Source organism: Chiloscyllium plagiosum, chromosome 5 (assembly GCF_004010195.1).
Source record: "Chiloscyllium plagiosum isolate BGI_BamShark_2017 chromosome 5, ASM401019v2, whole genome shotgun sequence".
Taxonomy (NCBI): Eukaryota; Metazoa; Chordata; class Chondrichthyes; order Orectolobiformes; family Hemiscylliidae; genus Chiloscyllium; species Chiloscyllium plagiosum.
In genome coordinates this window covers 75259728-75281121 of record NC_057714.1, presented here as the reverse complement: position 1 = coordinate 75281121, position 21394 = coordinate 75259728, and the positions used below count along the sequence as shown (strand labels likewise).

The 21394-nt window shown below is 41.3% G+C and overlaps 1 protein-coding gene across 1 annotated transcript in view; it reads right to left on the bottom strand.

Annotated features, from left to right (window-relative positions):
* mrc1a (mannose receptor, C type 1a) overlaps positions 1 to 21394 on the bottom strand; it is a 151084-nt gene that overhangs the window by 81567 nt on the left and 48123 nt on the right. The window contains exons 8-10 of the mRNA XM_043690393.1: positions 16088 to 16245; positions 6378 to 6491; positions 1466 to 1581 (exon numbers count right to left, since the gene is read on the bottom strand). Coding sequence (XP_043546328.1) covers positions 1466 to 1581; positions 6378 to 6491; positions 16088 to 16245 — 388 coding nt within the window. The remainder of the gene's footprint in view (positions 1 to 1465; positions 1582 to 6377; positions 6492 to 16087; positions 16246 to 21394) is intronic.

The following is a 21394-nucleotide window of genomic DNA, read 5'->3' as shown; positions in this document are numbered from 1 at the left end:
GGGGGGGAAATTGCGGTCCTTGTAGAAGGAGGCCATCTGGGTTGTGCGTTTTTGGAACTGGTCCTCCTGGGAGCAGATGCGGCGGAGTCGAAGGAATTGGGAGAATGGGATGGCGATTTTTTGGAACTGGTCCTCCTGGGAGCAGATGCGGCGGAGTCGAAGGAATTGGGAGAATGGGATGGCGATTTTTTGGAACTGGTCCTCCTGGGAGCAGATGCGGCGGAGTCGAAGGAATTGGGAGAATGGGATGGCGTTTTTACATGGGGCAGGATGGGAGGAGGTGTAGTCCAGTTAGCTGTGGGAGTCGGTCGGTTTGTAGTAGATGTCCGTGTTGATTCGGTCGCCTGAGGTAGAAATAGATAGGTCGAGGAAGGGGAGGGAGGAATCTGAGACTGTCCAGGTGAATTTGAGGTCGGGGTGGAAGGTGTTGGTGAAGTGGATGAACTGTTCAACCTCCTCGTGGGAGCACGAGGCGGCGCCGATACAGTCATCGATGTAGTGGAGGAAAAGGTGGGGGGTGGGGCCAGTGTAGTTCGGAAGATGGATTGTTCCACATATCCTACGAAGAGGCAGGCATATCTGGGGCCCATGCGGGTGCCCATGGCTATTCCTTTCGTTTGGAGGAAGTGGGAGGGTTGGAAAGAGAAGTTGTTCAGGGTGAGGACCAGTTCAGTCAGTCGAAGGAGGGTGTCTGTGGAAGGGTACTGGTCGGTACGGCGGGAAAGAAAGAAGTGGAGGGCTTTGAGTCCTTCGTGATGGGGGATGGAGGTGTACAGGGACTGGTTGTCCATGGTGAAAATAAGGCGTTGGGGACCGGGGAAGCGAAAATCATGGAGCAGGTGGAGGGCATGGGTGGTGTCCCGAACGTAGGTGGGGAGTTCTTGGACTAAGGGGGACAGGACCATGTCGAGGTATGCAGAGATGAGTTCGGTGGGGCAGGTACAATCAACATATAGCTATTAACAATGTGAGGCTTTCATTTGTTATTGTCAGATACTTGTAGGTGAAAGTTCACCAAGAATTAGAATATATTGTTGAATTATTAATATTAATCAATTGTTTATCAGCAGAGTTACAAACTTCACTTTTTAGACAGCGGTAGTGTTTGTAATTATAGTAATAGGTTACTGTGTGTAAGATGGTTGATTCACTAAATTAAAGAAATACCAATGCATTAACCAGCTTTTACCTACGATTTCCATATAGAAACCAACAGCTCAAAGTTTAGTGGAATTCAATAACAATACGTCACTCAGAGTGACACAAAACATAAAAATGCATGAACTACTTCGTAAATTCTCCAAATGAAGTGTCAAGTTGAAATATATCTCAGATATGTGTGAGCAGCTTATTGGTGTTTATCCATTCATAAGGTTTCCTAATACATCATTATGCATTACATTATTTTGCAGTAAGGTTTCAGTATAACGATTTTGCACTAGACTTCAGATGCAACATTACTTACCTTTCTTGAACATTGACAAGGAATGCATTCTGAGTCCTGCACATCTTAGATGCTTCATTGAATGCCTTTGCAGTCTGCCCAATGAAATAGCAGTGTGTCCGATACCGCTTCCAGCCCTGTTAATAAAATCCACATATGGTCATTTATTTCTCTTATTGCTTCATGAGGCCACAGACATCAGCAACATTGGTAATAAATCCCTAATTGTCCATGAGAAGGCAGCGGTGAGCCACCTTCGTGAACTGTTACAATCCACCTCAAGTAGGTACATACATAATCCTTTTCGAAAAAGGGAGTTTCAGGATTTCTAAAGAAATGGTGAGATATTTCCAGATCAGGTATGGAGAGGAATAAAAAGGGTATTAGAATATCATGGTATACAGACATTGTACTGATCACCAGAAATGAAGAGTTTTAAAAGCTTTCTATTTGCACTGCTATTGACACTGAAGAATAAATCAAAATTTCAGTTTGCCATGCCGTGATGTGGAGCTGCCAGTTTTGGACTGGGGTGGACAAAATCAAAAACTCACACAACACCAGGTTGTCGTCCAACAGGTTTATTTGAAACTGCAAGCTTTCGGAGCCCTCACTCCTTCCTCAGGCAGCTAGTGAGAGAGAATACATTGGACACAGAGTTATAGTAAAAGATCAAAGAGTCATACAACTTATGCAAATGTATTGAACAAACCTAGATGGCTATTAAGTATTTAGTCATTTAGAATGGAGTTGTGGGTTTCAATTTATTAATATGTAAATCCCTGCTCCAAGATAATTTCAGGTTTTATCAGAATAAAGGTGGCACCTCAGGTCACCTCAGGTCACACAATGCATTTTGGGCATGAGGCCATGTTTCACGTCTGTTTGTGTCTCAACATGAAGCCAGACTGGTTTTATTTCCAAAGTAGGAATTTATAAAATGCTACATTGACTGACTGTCAACAGATTGTGTGCTTTTGAGCAGAATAGAATATACCTGCAAATTCAAATCTACAAATGCAATTTCACCCCATAGATGTGTGTGTGTGTGTGTGTGAGAGAGAGGGAGAGAGTGTGTGTATGCTCTGGAGATGGAGTGTGTGTGATTGTGACGGAATATATGTGTGTCTCAGCTTATATGTGAGTGTGTGCGAGAGTGTGCATGCTTGAGAGAGAGTGTGCATGAGTGTGAGGGAGTCCATGCCTGTTGAGAGAGTGTGAGTGAGAGTGTGTCTATATGAGAAGGGGTCTATGTGAATGTGTATGAGTGTGTGTGTTTGAGAGTGTATAGTATGGTGAGGTCACCTGCAGTGTGACGTGAACCCAAGTTTGCAGTGGAGGCTGGCCTCATGGGTACTGTCCAACAATCGCCAGACAGCGTGTTCCCTTCCAGGGGGGAATAGTTCAGCTGTCAAAGACATTCAGTTTTGGATCTTCAGGTGAACGCCCTCCAAGGTGGACTTCAGAATATGCAACAACGCAGAGTGGTGGAGCAGAGGCTGAGAGCCAATTGCGGTACCCATGAGGACGGCCTCAACTGGGATCTTGGGTTCATGTCACACTACAAGTAACCCCATCACACTATACGCTCTCACACACACACACTCACACACACAAACACACTCACACAGACCGTCTCTCATATATACATACACTTGCACTCACAAACACACAAACACACACACACTGTCTCACACAAAAACACAAGCATACTCACACAGACCCTCTCTCATACACACACACACAGTCTCACTCATACTCTCTCACAGGCATATACTTCCTCACACTTGTGCACATTCTCTCTCATTTACACTTGTGCACACTCACACACATATGCACCTTCACACACACACTCTCTCAAGCACACACACTCTCTCTCAAGAATATGTGCACACGCACATACACGCGCACGCACATACACTCTCTCTCTGTGTCTCTTTATCTATCTATCTATCTCTCTCTCCAGCATGCACACACATGCACACACTCCCTCTCCCTCTCCCTCTCCCTCACACGCACAAAAATATACACCAATCCATGGAGTGAAATTGCATTTGCAGATTTGAATTTGCAGGTACGTTCTATTTTATTCAAAAAGCACATCAACTGTAGACAGCCAGTCAATGTGGCATTTTATACATTCCTACTTTAGAAATAAAACCAGCACCTCCATTCTAACTGACTAAAAACTTAATAGCTATCTCGGTTTGTTCAATACATTTGCATAAGTTGTATGATCCTCTGACCTTTGACTTATAAATTCTGTGTCCAATGTATTCTCTCTCACTAGCTGCCTGAGGAAGGAGCGGGGGGCTCCGAAAGCTTGCAGTTTCAAATAAACCTGTTGGACTATAACCCGATGTCGTGTGAGTTTTGAATTTACCATGCAACAGAATGCAGCAACTAAACAGATGGTAGTTCCAATAACAATCTAGTATATTTCGAGCAAGCTCTACAAACATGCCATCATAGGCTGATGCAGGCTGTTCACATGTGAAACCTAGAGAGGCCAAAGCTGACTTCCATTAGCTTGTTTGCTCCCATTTATGATCCAGGTACATTCCCTGGAAAGCATTCATGAGTATGAATTAGATAACAATGAGATTTGATTTGACTGAATTGGTCCACATTTTCATGCATACTCTTGCATATGATGACAAAGAATTTGGGCAAAGACTCATACAACAACTAACATTCAAGAATGTCAAGGGGCAAGAGTTGGAAATGGAAACCTGACTCCTCTGTGGCAGAAATATTACTTGCCACTTAGCAATGAAGATCCACACCTCCCATCATATTTTGGAGCTAAGGTTATTAATGAAGCAGATGAATAATGTTGGAAATAATCCTTGCCCATGTTTGACCTGATGCTATAAGACCTCGTGGGGCCCAGAGTCAATGTTGAGAACTTCCAGGGAAACTCCCTCCTTGCTGTATACTGCTGTGTTACCATCTTTGGTGAGTCTGTCGTTTCATAGGCTCATGAAACTCAATATTCTGGGAGGAAATTCTTAAAGGGTCCACTTTTAATTGTCATTTATATAAACAATTTGAATGAGAATATAGGAGGTATCGTTAATATGTTTGCAGATGACATCACATTTGGTGGTGTAGTGGACAGTGAAGATTATCTAAGATTACACGGAGATCGTGATCAATTGGATCACTTTGCTGAGGAGTGACAGATGGAATTTAATTTGGATAAATGCAAGATATTGCCTTTTGAGAAAACAAATAAGGGCAGGATTTATACAATTATTGGTAGGGCTCTGGGTAGCGCTGTAGAATGGAGAGATCCAGGTGTTCAGGTACATAATTCTTTGAAATTTGCATCACAAATAGACAGGGTGGTTAGGAAAGTCTTTAATATGCTTATTGCTTAGACATTTGAGTAAAGGAGTTGGAACATCATGTTGAAGTTGCACAGAATTTTAGTGAGGCCTATTCTAGATTACATTACAGTGTGGAAACAGGCCCAACAAGTCCACACCGACCTGCCGAAGCGCAACCCACCCATACCCCTACATTTACCCCTATACTTAACACTACGGGCAATTTAGCATGGCCAATTCACCTGACCTGCACATCTTTGGACTGTGGGAGGAAACCGGAGCACCCGGAGGAAACCCACGCAGACACAGGGAGAACGTGCAAACTCCACACAGTCAGTCGCCTGAGGCGGGAATTGAACCCGGGTCTCTGGCGCTGTGAGGCAACAGTGCTAACCACTGTGCCGCCCACTCTAGAGTACTGTATCCAGTTCTGGTCACCATAAGACCATGGGAGCAGAAATTAGGCCATTTGGCCAATCGAATCTGCTCCAACATTCAATCATTTTTCCACTTTCTCTCTGTAACCTTTGATCCCCTTGACAATCAAGAAATTATCTGCCTCTATTTTAAATAGACTCAATGATCTGGTCTCCATAGCCTTCTGTGTCAATGAATTCCACTAATCATCCTAGGAAGGATATTATTAAATTGGAGAGGATTTACCAGTATGTTGCCAGGAATGGAGAGTTTGAGTTACAAATATTGGTTGGATAGGCTGAGACTTTTTTCACTGGAGCATAGTAGTTAGAGGGGTGTCTTTATACTGATTTATAAAATCATGAGGGGTATGGATAAGGTAAATAGCAAGGGTATTTTCCCAAGGATGGGGGAGTTCTAAACAAGGGGGCATATTTTTAAAGTGAGAGGAGAAAGTTTTAAAATGCCATGAGGGCTAAGCTTTTTACACAGAAACTGCTTAGTGGAGAATGAACTGCCAGAGGAAGTGGTGGATACAGCTACAGTTACAATGTTGAGAAGACATTTGGATAAGTACACAAATAGGAAAGGTATGGAGGGATATGGGTCAAATGCAGGCAACTGGCACTAGTTTAGTTTGTGAACATGGTTGGTATGGACTGGTGAATGAAGGATCTGTTTCCATGCTGTGTGACTCGATGACTCTGTGACTCTATGACTCTATAATTGCATTTATTCAAGCTTGAAAGCTTAAATTGCAAAATGTGCTGAATTATTCTGTCCAGTTGGTACTTATTAATGCCAGCATATAAAACAAGCAGCCATGCCTTGAAGGCCACCTCTTTTGGAAGGAAATGAGTTTAACTTTAAATATGCTTTCTTATCAGTAGGTAAACAGATTGATTCATACATGATTCAAGTATTTTTTCTAATGTCAGGGTCGTTGGAATCAGTATTCCACTAGAACAAGTCACGACTTTTCACCAGGAATTTGGGGAAGGCTGGGGACTTACAACACTGTAACCCTTTTGCTATAAATCTTATTCTCCACAACTATCTGATGAAGGAGCAGCACTTCGAAAGCTAGTGCTTCCAAATAAACCTGTTGGATACTAACCTGTTGTTGTGTGGTTTTTAACTTTGTCCACCCCAGTCCAATACCGGCTCCTCCAAATAATCCTTACCTTCAAACATCCTTCTTCCACAGGAATCACCTCCTCCTGCCCTTTTGAAAGTGGTTTACGTTTGCAAATATATCCATACTGTTTTTCACACACATGATCTGCCCAGTAGCCAATCTAATAAAGACAAGCATTAACTTTTACTTTAATATAGGATTACATATGGATATAGTCATTACCTGCAGAGGTCCCTGTACATTAGGCTACAGAAATATGCATACATATAAACATAGCAGCAAGAAGCAGAAGTCAGCCTTTTAGTCCCTCAAGCTTAATCCACCATTTGAAAACATCATAGCTGATTTATATGGAACCACAAATCTATATTACTGTCCAAAGTCACCTCGTGCTGCATGGCTGGAGGTTCTGCACACACCAATCAGTGTGCTGACACATAGACTTCCTGTTCCAGAGGCTACTGCCATGCACATATCTCAGAGGTCCATGTTATGGCAGGAAGAATCATATGAAACATTGTTCCAGCATATCTCTGATAACATTTCACCCTTAGTCTACCGCAAATCAATCCACCATCTTAAAAATATCCAAATGTTCTGGTTCTACTGCCTTTTCAAGAAAAGTTCAAGACTCATGACTTTGTGAGAATTCCTTTTGCTGCATCTCTGTTTTAGGTAAGCTACTGATGTTTAAACATGAAGAATAAAGAAAAAAATATTTTATCTAAATGGTGAGAGATTGCAGAGGCATAAGATGCAGAGGAATCTTGGTGTCTTAGTACTTGAATCACAAAAGGTTAGTATGCAGGTAGGCCATGCTTCAGTTATACTGGCCCCTGGTGAAATGATACCCAAGTACCACATAGAATGTTGGTCACCTTTTTTAAGGAAAGATGTAAATATGTTGGAAGCAGTTCACAATAGGTTTACCAGTGTAATACTTGGAGTAATGAGAAACATCGTCTCTATACCTGCTGTCAAGAACTTTCAGCATCATATATATTTTAATCAAGGCACCCCTTAATCTTCTAGACTCCAGTACATTCAAACATAGTATGTCCACCCTTTCCTCATAAACTGTCCACTCCAAGTATTACACTGGTAAACCTATTGTGAACTGCTTCCAACATATTTACATCCTTCCTTTAAAAAAAGTGACCAACATTCTATGTGATATTCAGATATTGTTTCACCATTGGCCAGTAATAACTGAAGCATGGCCTACCTGCATACTAACCTTTTGTGATTCAAGTACTAAGACACCAAGATTCCTCTGCAGCTTATGCCTTTGCAATCTCTCACCATTTAGATAAAATACTTTTTTCTTTATTCTTCATGCTGAAATGAACAATTCCACTTATCCCACATCATATTTGCTCACTCATTTAACCTATTTCTATCTCTCAGTGGCTTTCTTCTTTCCTCTCCACAGCTTACTTTCCTACCTACCTTTGTGTCATCAGCAAACTTGGCAAATATACCTCCCATTCTTTAGTCAAAGTCATTTATATAAGTTTTAAACAGTTGAGGTCCCAGCCCTGATTCCTGTGATACAACACCAAGTCTTGACAACCTATAAAAGACGCATTCATGCTGACTCCCTGCTTCTATTAGCCAGCCAAAATGTGATCCACGCTAATATACTATCATCTATACCAAGAAATTTTATTTCCAGCAAGAACCTTTGATTTGCCATTTTATCAAATTTCTTCTGTGATTCTAAGTACAGTACATTCACTGGTTTCCTTTTATCCATAGCAAATTCTTTGTCAAAGAATCCATTAAATTGAATAAACATAAATTCCCTTTCACAAGACCACATTGACTCTGCCTGATTATCTTGAAATTACCTAAGTGTCCGTTATAATAATAATAGCATCTAACATTTGATGGTGGTCTTCTTGAAGCAGACGGGGACTTCAGACCATAGTAAGGAGAGGTTAAAGCTAGTCTGCACAGGATCGGAGTGCGCAGCCGGGGACTCCATCCAGGCCAGTGGCTTTCCATGTGTTCACTCTTAAGAAGGCCTATCTACCGTCTGCAGTGGTGACCTTGGGTATAGGTGCATCCAGGCTTTTAGGAAAGGTGACATCTTTTCACTGACCTTCTGTTCAAAGCAAGAGTAGAATGCATTGAACCTTTTGGATGTGGATCTACTGTTGCCCATGATTTGGTTCAACTTCACTTTGTAGCCTGTTATGTTGTGTAAACCTGGCCCCAAATGATGGGTGTCCATGGGGTTAGTGGACGTCTCAAACTTAGTTTGGTATTGCCCTCTTGGCATCTCTGATAGCCTTATGAAGGTCTTATCTGGATTTCTTGTAAAAGTCAGGATTGTCTGACTTGTATGCCTCAGGCCTAGCTTCAGTAAGGAGTGGATATCCTGGTTTATCCATGGTTTCTGGTTGGGGAACATTCAGGTTAACTTCCTCAGCATGCAGTCTTCTACACACTTACTAATGAGTCTGTGACGATGGTAACATGCTCGCTTAGGTTGGCCGCTGAGTTCTTGAATACGGACCAGTCCACTCTAAGTAGTCCCATAGAAGCTTTTAGATGAGATTATCTACAGTATAAAAACAGGCCCTTCGGCCCAACAAGTCCACATCTATTATCCGAAGAGTAACCCACCCAGACCTATTCCCCTACCCTGTGTATTTACCTCTGTCTAATGCATCTAACATTATGGGCAATTTAGCATGGCTAATTCACCTGACCTGCACATCTTTGGATTCTGGGAAGAAACTGGAGCACCCAGAAGTAACCCATGCAGACACGGGGAGAATGTGCAAACTCCACACAAAACGTTGCCTGAGGGGGGGAATCCAACCCGGGTGACTGGCGCTGAGGCAGCAGTGCTAACCACTGAGCCACCATGCCAAAGATCTTTTCCATTGCTACTGATCAACACTGCACTACTCTTTGTACTGAATCCTCATTATTTAATTTCTGCTTGTAAGCCAGGAGGAGGAGCATAGTGTTGTGAAGTGATTTTCCAAAATGCGAATGGGGACTGGAGCAGTAGACATCTTTGATGGTTGTATAGCAATTAATCATGGGCTCAATTCCCCCACTGGCCGAGGTTACTATGAAGGATTCTCCTTCTCAACCCCTCCCTTCATCTCATACATGGTAACCCTCAGATTAAAGCACCACCAATTGTCTCTTTCTCTCATGGGAGAACTGTGCTACGGGATCCTCTAGGACTATGTCAATATTACTTTTATCTAATAGACTTAACATTTTCCCAATAACTGGTATTGAGTAATTGACCTATAGATACCTTAATTTTTGTCTCCTGTCCTTTTTAACAAAACATGTTATGTTGTCAGTTTTCCAATTCTCTGAGACTTTTCCAGAATCTAAGGATTCCTGGAACATCACTACAAGTACATCTGCCATCACTGTCGCCAATTCCTTTAAAATTCTAGGATAATCCCATCAGTTCCAGAGGATTTTGAGGACACTAGGATACTTTAGATCCATTAGTTTCTCTGGCACTTTTTCTGGAGTGATAATTATTATATTTATTTATTCTCCTCCATTTGCCCTTTGAAATTTTACTAATTTTAGAATGCTGTTAATGTCAACTACCATGAAGATTGCAGGATGGGACCATTCGCCGCCGCCAATTAGCCACTGCCCTTTCACTGCCGAGGACACTTTGCCATCGCCCATTGGCCGCTGAGGATGTTTCATTACCGCAAGTGTATGTATAAACCAATAAAATGATATTTATTTCACTTTTTTTTATCAATATGTATTATGTTGTTGTATAAATAAAGGGGACTGAGAAGTATGAAAGAAAAGGTGGGAGGGAAAACAATCAGTACATATATACCTTTCCGGTGGTGAATAGTCTCCGGAGGTCAAATGACCCCAGTGGAGAAACGCTGGTGGTGAACCGGCAGTGGCTAATCGGCAGCGAATCCTCACCAACCCGAAGATTGATGTAAAGTACTTATTCAACTCCTCTGTCATTTCCTTGTTCTCCATCATTATTATTTCCTTCTTTTCTGAAGAGTGAAAGCTAGGCTGCAGTACATAGTACAAAGATCAATTGCTTAAGGCCTACACATAACTGCCTACCTGATCATTATGCAAAGGTGACAGCACATACGTGCAAGTGGCATGCAGGGGCAAGGTAATACAACCAATTTTGACTGGCATAATGCTGTCATCTATTATCCTTTGTAAAGACTAGTTATAGTATCCGCCATAGCTGATGATGCACAATTTGTATACACAATATGTGTGCGTGTCTGTGTGTGTGTGTGTGTGTCTGTCTGTCTGTCTGTTTGGTTTTGTTTTTGCTGTAATTGCTAATGGTATGTATTTTCTGCATATATCACACTGCCTTGGGAGACAGTGTCAAATTTCATTTTAAGAAAAAGAATGCTAGACATTTTACTTTTCCTCTGACTAAATACACTGGACTTTCCCAGTCCTATACATTCCCAGGCTAGTTTTTAAAAAGTGGAATATGCTTATTTCATGGAGCTGGAGAAACAAACATTCAGAAGGGCCAGTTGCTCCAAGATAAAGCACATTGTTCATACATTAACTTTCCAGGCCAGTGAACAATATATTCCAGATGATAATGATCTTTCTTTGCCATGAAATGTGCCTGTTGTCTGTACAAATATGTGAAAACTATGCTCATATTCTGACCTGGATATAATAGAACACTGATTCAAATAAAATTCTGTCATTGGAATTTGTTTACTTTGTCACAGATATTCTAGATCTTATCAGAGTCATAGAGATGTACAGCATGGAAACAGACCCTTCGGTCCAACCGCGTCCATGCCGACCAGATATCCCAACCCAATCTAGTCTCACCTGCCAGCATCTGGCCCATATCCCTCCAAACCCTTCCTATTCATATACCCATCCAAATGACTCTTAAATATTGCAATTATACTAGCCTCCACCACTTCCTTTGGTAGCTCATTCCATACACATACCATCCTCTGTGTGAAACAGTTGCCCCGTAGGTCTCTTTTATATCTTTGCCCGCTCACCCTCAGGCTATATCCAAGCAGGACACCTTAGAGCTTTGCAAAGAGTGAGGAGTTCATCCCAGTAACATTCAACCTGGTTTCACACACTGTAAGTATTAATACTAGCAAGCATTTATGACGAAAAGTAACAGGGTCATGGAATGAAACAGTGCAGGAGACCAGTCAGCTCATGACAGAGCCACCCAATTAATCCCACTCCCTAAATCATCGCCCCCATAATCTGCTTTCCCCGTGCTTTCAGTTAGTGCAGTCCAGATCAGAACAACTCACCACGTTAAAAAAAAATCATGTTTCCTTTCTGATTGTTTTGCCACTTATTTGTTTCAATGTATTAGTAACTTTTGTGACGTGATTTTAAACTTATTTAAAATAACTTGTCCATTTTGCCTGCTGGATCTTATATTTGTCAGGCTCCAGACCCCTGGACATCCAAACATTAATTATTAGTTTTATATAAAGTCATAGAGTCATAGAGATTTACAGCATGGAAACAGACCCTTCAGTCCAATTCGTCCAGCCGACCAGATATCCCAATCTAATCTAGTCCCATTTGCCAGCACTTGGCCCCTATCCCTCTAAACACTTCCTATTCATTTACCCATCTTGATGTCTTTTAAATGCTGTAATTGTACCAGCCTCCACTACTTCCTCTGGCAACTCATTCCATATACGCACCACCGTCTGTGTGGAAATGCTGTCCCTTAGGTCCCTTTTATAACTTTCCCCTCTCAACCTAAACCTATGCCCTCTAGTTCTGGGCTTCCCCATAGGGGACCTTGTCTATTTACCCTCTCCATGCCCCCTCATGATTTTATAAACCTCTATATCATTGCCTCTCAGCCTCCAACACTCCAAGGAAAACAACCCCAGCCTATTCAGCCTCTCCCTACAGCTCAAATCCTCCAAACCTGGCAACATTCCTGTAAATGTTTTCTGAACCCTTTCAAGTTTCACCACATCCTTCCCATAGGAAGGAGACCAGAATTGCACATAATATTCCAAAAGTGGCCAAATCAATATCCTGTACAGCCGCAAAATGACCTCTCAACTCCTATACTCAATGCTCTGACCAACAAAGGAAAGCATACCAAACACCTTCTTCACTAGCCTATCTACCTGTGATTCTACTTTCAAGGAACTATGAACCTGCACTCCAAGGCCTCTTTGTTCAGCAACACCCCCTAGGACCTGACCATTAAATGTGTAAGCCCAGCTCTGATTATTGTACTGTTTCATTCCATGACCATGTTATTTTCCAAAATGCAGCACCTCACATTTATCTAAGTGAAACTCCATCTGCCACTCCTTAGCAGGCCCATTGCTTCCTATCCCAGTCGACTACAAGATATGGTTTGCAACTTAGGTATTTAAAAGTTACATTTGGTTCTGAATTCACGCTGCCTCCTTTTGCCTACAGCTCCATCTCCTGTTGCAAATATGCAGTGACATGTTATTGGGTAAGTAATATTTATCTTTCATGTATGGGTTTAGATTGTGTTGAAACATATTTAAATTATTTTCCTTCTTCAGTATTTCCCACATCAACTTTCTGTAGCTCTCTAGCCAAGATTCTCTAATGTTTCATTCCAATCTGTGTTGTAAATCTCTCTTTCACGGTTCAATAACCCCGAAATCTGTCGACTTTCTGTGTGATCCCAACCCATTGCCCATGGTAACCTAGATCTACTTGAGTCCAAATGCCTGCGTTCCTTGTCAGAGATTTTGATACAAATTTCCGCTGCCCTCCAAATCACATATCGTTCTAGCTTGGATTTATATTGGCTTTACCAGATTAACAATTTGATAGCCTCAGTTGAACTGTCACATAGCAAGTTTAAGAATTTGAATGCAGTTAAAATATTTTCAAGTGAAAACACAAACTAGGGTTTTCAGTTGCTGATGGACAGCCCAATACACTTTGAAATCAGTGCTCCCAGTTCATGTGTCAGTGCCCCTGTACCATCAGGACACACATTTTCAACGTGGGGGTGAGGCAAGTGGAATCAGGAATTCATCAATCTTTCAAGTACCTTGAAGAATTTATTAGCATACCAGGGATGACAAGAGAGTTATTGTTAATCAGTAATGAAAATTACCGAATCCAAATAGTCTGCTGTGTAACATTAGTGCACAGCTGTCAGATTCAATGTGGGGAGGAATTATTATTTTTTTGACTAAAACATGTGGAAGGTAGGGGTATCTAACCCAGATCAGGAGCAATATATTTCATTAACCATTTTCCCACTTTCATGCTGGAGTGAGGCTCTGAGGTGTTGTTTGGTCTTTTCTGTAAAGTAGTCACAAGGCCCCATTCAGATTGACATCAGATTTGCTGTTAATATTCAGCAGGCAGCTTCCCTGTCCTGATAACACTCAATGCCATTAATTGGATGCTGTGCTTGCTTTACATATTGTGGACTCTAAAATTTATCTGAAGCTTAGATTCCTGACCCTAAATTGAAAATTAAACATGTGACATAAGTGAAAGGGAAAGTGACACCAAACTATTCAACGATCATTAAAGCTCCAATGGGTTCTTTAATATTCTTTAAGGAAGGAAACATGCCATCTAAACATGATATAGCAACTGTAACTCTAGCCCCATTTAACTGTACTCCCAAATGGCACTGCAAGTTATTCAGTTCACCAAAAGTTGCCTTATTCAGAAATCTAAGGTTGGGCAATAAATGACAAATATGCTGGTAATGCTCACATCCAAAAAAAAACATAGAACGTACGAATGACAGTAGGCTATTTAGTCCTTCGAATCTGTTCCACCAGCCAATAAGATCATGTTTGATCTGGTTGTTGACTCATTGTTCAATTTCCTTTTTGATCCATAACTACTGACTCCCACTTCTATCAAAATTAACTCAGCCTTGATAAGATTTACAGACTCAGCCAATACTGCTTTCTGGGGAAGAGAAGTCCACACTCAAATAATCCTCTGAGCAAAAACAATTCTCATTATCTTTGTTTTAAAGAGACAGCTCATTCATGAACTCTTGAACAAGAGGAAACATCCTCCTGATTTACACCCATCAAGTCCCCTCAAGATCCCTCCATCAGAATGAGCCTGATCCTTAAAGACTAAACAATGAAGACAAGTGCCACTCAATTTGAACAAGACTTTTCAAAATGTAAAAAACATTGAACACTTTTCAGCTGGTAATGCCTCACAGTCTAGAATTCTAGCCAGCTATTTGATAGAAATGCCATTTAGCATTAAATTAATAACACTGATGTTCTGTCCTAAACCCTGCTTTGTCATTTTTGCAGGTCACATTGCCACAGCCTATATCTTCATATAACCGATGTTTTCAGCTGAAAAAGAGTCAAGCAGAATGTGTATAAATGAAGCAAAGTCTCTCTCTCTCTGTCTCTCTCTCTCTCTGTTTCTCTCTCCAGAACATCTAGCAGAAAAATTTCAAATGGAATTTCATATTCACAGAAAATGATTAAATGGAGGAAAACTGTAAGGGTTTCATCTCTCATGTCTTACAAATTTGAATATGTCTTAAACAGATAACCTGAGTGTGATTTTTCATGCTTTTTTTCTCTTGTCCAGCTGTTCTACCTTGTCTTTCAGTCTATTCTCAGGGCAGCTGGAACTTTCCTTGGCAGATGTTGAACTGGTCTTACACTCGAGTTTAGTTTGGAGATCATATTCTCCAAGAAGACATCCTGACTGTATTAACACCGCTCTCAGAATCCTGTGAATTTGTGTAACTATAAGGTGACCTGATTAAAGACGGAATTGTATTGGACATAAGAGATCCCCCAGTGACAGCAAGTCAACTGAGAGAGGAGGAACTTATTCTTACAAACGTTATCAACATTGAGGGTGTAGTTAACGCATAACAAAAAAAAGGCCAAACCTTGCATTAAAATCAAACAAAAAAAAAAGCAGATGCTGGAAATCCAAAACAAAACCAGATAAAGTCAGTACGTCTGACCGCATTCTGTGAAGAGAAAGCAGAGTTAATGTTTTGCGTCGGGTGACCTGCTTCAGAAATACTGCCAGATCTGCTGAATTTCTTCAGTAATTTGTTTTTGTTTCAGACCTTGCATTATGCTGTTAGACATTCTAGACCAAAAGGGCAGAAAGATCACAGGGAAAGGGTAGGATACAAACCCATCTCATAAATATATTATATGGGGTCTTTACTAAATTGAAATGGCAGATACATGCAGATGAAAACATCTTATACTCTGTTCACCATTGACACTAGTTGCCTTAAGAGTTGGGTGGCACTGGGGATGTGGTAGTCAATGTTTCACCCCTTTGAGATTACACAAGAACTTTGGCACTGCTGAGACTTGGAAGTTTTCAAGTGGATGCTGCTGGAGCTATAGCATGGATCTGGAAGAACCCACAAAGGAAATTCAGGGCCTTTTATTGTAGAATCGGTCATTGATTTTAATAAGATCATTCAACTGACCTGGAAAGTAATCCACTTGAACTGAAAACAATCACTGCTAATTTAGCACACAGCCAGAGTCCCAATTAAAATGAATTGTGCCCTGCATTCTACTTTAAGAGAATGTTAAGTTGGTCTTTTTTGAAATGACTGGCAAAGTGCCCCTTCTCTTGTCCAAGTCTGGTTCCTCTACTATGTATCTTAGCATTTTATCACATTTTTAAAAATAAAGTATCCTTCACTTATTATACATCAAGACATGCAAAACATGGTCTCACTATAATTTGCTGAATGAGTAGATTTATTATAACCTTTGTCCTCATGACGACACAGTCCTCTCGCTTATTATCAAAGTGGCTGGGTTCATTATGCAGCCAGGCAGTGAAGGTCACTGGGGATCCATCTGTCCATTCAAACAGCATTTGCGTTTTGAGGTCATTCATCCCAAGCCATAGTTCATCATTGGCTACTGCAATAAATACACAAACAGCTTTTTTAAAAAAATCTTAGAATAGAAGCATTTAAGGAACTGGCATCCTCTGGTAAAAAGAGCAGGAAACTATGACAGGTGTCCTTCCTGCGTGGGTTGCCCTGGTGTTACCCATATCTGCATGAATCTGTCTGTAAAAAGAATGCAGGCCCTCAATGAGATTTTAGGAAGACTGGATAAGATATTTCTGCTTTTCCATTCTTTCTCCTAACATACTTATTCAAGGTCCCATTGCAGGGATTTCTTTAAAAATTATTCGAGCAGTGATCTCCACCTGGCCCCTAATAGAGCAAAGGATCGGTAGCAACCATAGTTACTGGCTAACGATGCTGTAACATCATTTTGATGGTGGAGCCCACAGCATACCCTGAACATTAACTCTATTTCCCCCTTCACAGATGTTGTCAAAGCCACTGAGTTTTTGCAGCACTGTTTTAAGTTCATTGCACCTCCTCCTATCATCCCAAACTTCCCTATTGTGATTCCAAGCATGAAAAGCAGTCTTTCTTGCTACAGCTCTCCGCCAACAACCTCATTGGGCCAGAATATAACTGCAGGGTCATGTTTGGATTTCCAACATTAGATTGAGGCAAACATCTCAGCAAGGGAGTCTGTAAAGTGAGTTCCTCTGGGCCTTGTCAACAGACCAAAGGACAAAAACATTGACACCTCTCTGACAGAGTGAAATAAGAAACTGAGAACACCTGAAAATTTCCAAAAAGCATAAAGACCCTAAAAACAATTCAGTGGAATATCCTGCTTTACCAAATATTTCTGTTGAAAGAAGCTTTTGATCATTCACTTTCAAGTCAAGTGTTAAAAGCTTAAAACAGTTGGTGATGTTCTAAGGACAAACTAGTGCCTTTGAGAATCACTACATGCATTGGCTCATTCCTCCTCCACTATAGAACTTTCTAGAACTGCAATAAAATGTCCTTTTTAAATCTTGCATCACAGATCGCCCAATGAAACAGCAAGTGGAGATCCTGACAAGCAGCTGTGAATTGCAGCTCCGACCAATCCAAGACAGCTAAAATGATAGAGGTGAAGGAAATGCATTCAAATGGCAAGCTCTAAATGGCACTTATATTTGACAAAGGTCTGATTGACATATGTGCTGAGCTAAGTTTAAGTTCTCAACCTATCCATGTCATGGTTCAGTAGCTTGGTCATGAGTATTATCTGTTAAGTGTATGTTAAGTACAATTGCATGTTTAATGAGCTATGAATACTGACCTCAACATGTAAGAATCTATTAAGGAGTAGATAAATGAGTGAATCATGAACAGGTACAATTACTTTACACATGACATATAGCTTTAAGAAATGGTTTTGCTGTGGTAATCATTGCCTGTCATTTTGAATTAGTGCTTGCTTCATGGGTTTTCCATGTGCATCAGTGGTACAGAGCTTGTTCTTCACACTCTTCCTGTGCCACGACTTTTCTCATCATGCAGTAAGGTGTATTCACAGTGTGAAATGTGAAACATGCATCAGCTACTATTATTCAAGAAATGGTTTGTATGAATTGCATTTTAAGATGTTGGCACGTACTTATTCAGCCAGTCCCTGAATAGTCAAGACATCAAAGAAAGAGCCAAATTATACGTTCAATAATCATTCTGGCTATTTGCACTTAGTTTCTGCCATGTGACAACCACAAAGGTGTGCTGTAGAATTCAAGGTACTGTCCTTCCATTCTTTCTTCCTGTTCAAGACCATAGTGATTGCCTTTAACCTAAAGGTGTCTTTGATGTTCTGTGTTGTAGGCTTTTACTGTATGGTTTTGTGTAGTGGTTGCATATCAGTGACATATTGAAAGACTAAAATCCTGCCGTAGGAGACAATGGTACAAATACAATGCTGGTCTATAGAGAACCTCCTGAACTCTGGGTAAACCAGCATATTGCAGAGGTGTTTTGCCATCTCAGTGTTGCCATGGATCATCAACAGTAAATATAACGTTAAATTTATTGATTAATATATTCTGTGACTTCTTTAATGTCCATGTGAACAGAAAGCTAGCTACTATTGTCAAAGTCCAAAGATGCTAAGAGGGAACCATACACAAAGACTCTGAGCATTATTAACAGATGACATTCATGGGTCTTCCTGAAGGTGATTGCAATGCTGTGCCCTCGCTCCCCTTATTACAGTCTCATGTCTTTTGGCTTTGCTAGGCAGCTTTGTCTGGTATCGCTGCCATTTTAGATCCCAGTAGGGTTTTATTGTCTGTCTAGTGTAGGACTGGCCAATAAGATTCAGATGCCCTTCAAACCTTGGTCATACGATGCAAAATATCTGCAAAAGGTGGGGTGAATCCAGTAGCAATCTCCCAAAGGTGAATTGGGATTTAATGTCAGGAATAAAGGTAGAATCATAGAATCCCTATAGTGTGTAAGCAGGCCATTCAGCCCATCAAGTCCACACTGACCCTCCAAAAAGCATCCCACCTAGACCCACCCAATCCCAGAAACCCTGCATTTCCCATGGTCAATCCACCTACACATTCTGGACAATCTAGCATGGCCAATCCAGCTGGGCAAAAGTGAGGACTGCAGATGCTAGAAATCAGAGTCTAGATTAGAGTGGTGTTGAAAAAGCACAGCAGGTCAGGCAGCATCTGAGGAGCGGGAAAATCTTGAAGGGATTGCCCGAAACGTCAATTTTCCTGCTCCTCACATGCTGCCTGACCTATTGTCCTTTTCCAGCACCAGTCTAATCTAGCATGGCCAATCCATCTAACCTACACATCTTTGTACTTTGGAAGGACACCAGAGCTCCCTGTGGAAACCCACTCAGACAGAGAGATAATGTGCAAATTCCACACAGAGAGTCACCCAAGGCTGGAACTAAACCTATGTCCTTGGCACTTTGAGGTAGCAGTGTTAACCACTGAGCCACCGTGCCACCCACAATGATGTGCTGCAGTGAGATAGCTGCTCTATCGAAGAATATCTTTAGAAGCAACTAATCACTGCACAGCATCTGACTGTGATGTAGCATCTAAAATATGCTTTCACTTACTTCAGTGAGGATTGCATTATCACGTGCCTTAACAGGCAAGTTTTTATATGATCAAGATTGCTTTTACTGCAGGATTTCCTACTTATCATTGTCATGGCCATGGATTGTGTCAACCATCCTCGGCCACATAGACATCTGTTTTAAAATCTCTGACTTCATGTAGAAAATCATTTCACCACACATTTGGCACTGATTTGCCGCATGTGGCTACTGGCAAGTGAATTAAATAATATGGTGTCATGTGACATTGGAGTCTCTTTCAGCGAATGATGTAGCATAGAAGGAGGCTATCTAGTCCCTAATGCCAATGCTGGCCCATTCTGTCAACTAATGCACTATTGCAAGAGAGTTGGTAGTATCACATTACACTCTGGGCTTTTATGACCATGGAAAGCATGTCATGACATGGCCAAACAGATGATAATCAATCTGTAAATTCTTCCAATATGCCTATGACAGACAGAAAGAAAGAGTGGGGGAGTCTCCTTTTTATAGGGATCATGTACCAGCTGCAGTGCAAGATGCTGCATGTAGATTTTTACCATGAGGAAGTGACTTTTTTGTTTTGAGGTGGGGAGGTGATGGCGTAATGTAATTACTGCCCTAGTAATCCAAAGCCCCAAGCTGTAAGTTTCTGGGGACAGTTTGAAACTCGCAGATGATGACATTTGAGTTCAACAAAAATCTGGAGTAAAGTGTGAGTCTAATGGTAACCATTTAACCTATTTCTTAATTCACTCATGAACTGTAGGCACTGGGGGCTCGGCCAGTATTTATTATCCATCCCTAATTGCCCAGAGGGCAGTTAAGAGTCAACCACATTGCTGTGGGTCTGGAGTCACATGTAGGTCAGGATGGCAGTTTCCTTCCTTAAAAGACATTAGCGAGCCAAATGGCTTTTTCCTGGACAATCATTTCATTGTTATTATTAGACTCTTAATTACAGATTTCTTTATTTATTGAATTCAAATTCCACCAACTGTCCTACATGATTCAAACCCAGGTCCCCAGAACATTCCATGAAGTTAGAATTAGAGGAGCACATTTTAAACATGGGACAGATGAGACTGCTGAGGGATTTGGAAACGTAAATGAGAATTTTACAATCAAGGTGCTGCTTAAATTGGAGCCAGTTTAGATCAGCAAGCATAGGACTTATAGATTAATGGAATTTGATGTGAAAAGTATATGGACAGCAGAGGTTTGGACACTACATACAGAAGGTAGAATTTGGGAATCTGGCCAGGATAACAACATTACATTCAGGTCTAGAGGTAGCAAAATATAGATGCCACTGAGCTGAAGCACACCAGAGCTGAGTGAGTGGAAACAGGCAATCTCAGTGATGGTACAGGTATGTGGTCAACAGTTCAACTCATGATCAAAGATTATCCGGACCTGGAGAGATATTTGCTTCCTTCTCACCACCTCCATAATTAATTCATGGTCCATTTGGGACTTTCCCAACTCATTAGCAGTCACCTGAAGACCACAATTCACCATCTGCCAGATTTACCTGCCTTCTCAGCAGGCAATAAAAGTGACTCATTTCCTGATTGGGAACCCAAGTAGCCCTTCCTGTCAGGTTTGGGATAGACCTCCATTTGCTTCAACTTGGAGCTAATTGAGCACAATGAAGCCGCAGGGGTGACCCTTGAAATTAAAACCCCTGCCTTTTCCTTCAATCGCCCTGATTCCCTTCTTCCTATGAATCCTACCCCATATAACCTGAAGGAAATAAAACTTCTCAACTCCCTTTCGCATCTCCAATGATGAGGCTGCTACTGACAATTTCGCAGACCTGAGGCTACAGCCTCTGACTGGCAGCTTCTCACAAGGCCGTATTTCAAATTTGAAGTCTACAATGCACTGAGAAAAGCACCAGTCAAAAGTTAACAAGCTGCTGCTCTTGCTCGGAAGCTTACTGGTTAAGGATAGTGCGTCATTCACTTGGAACATATCCTTCTCCCAGACTTGTCTGCCATATCTATCTATTTAAGTCAGCGAGATTGATGGTCACAATGGCCAGGGTGAGAGTCAGTAATCATTTTAGAGGGCCCAATGGCATCAGAGCTATAGGTGATGATGAGGTTAAGCAAAT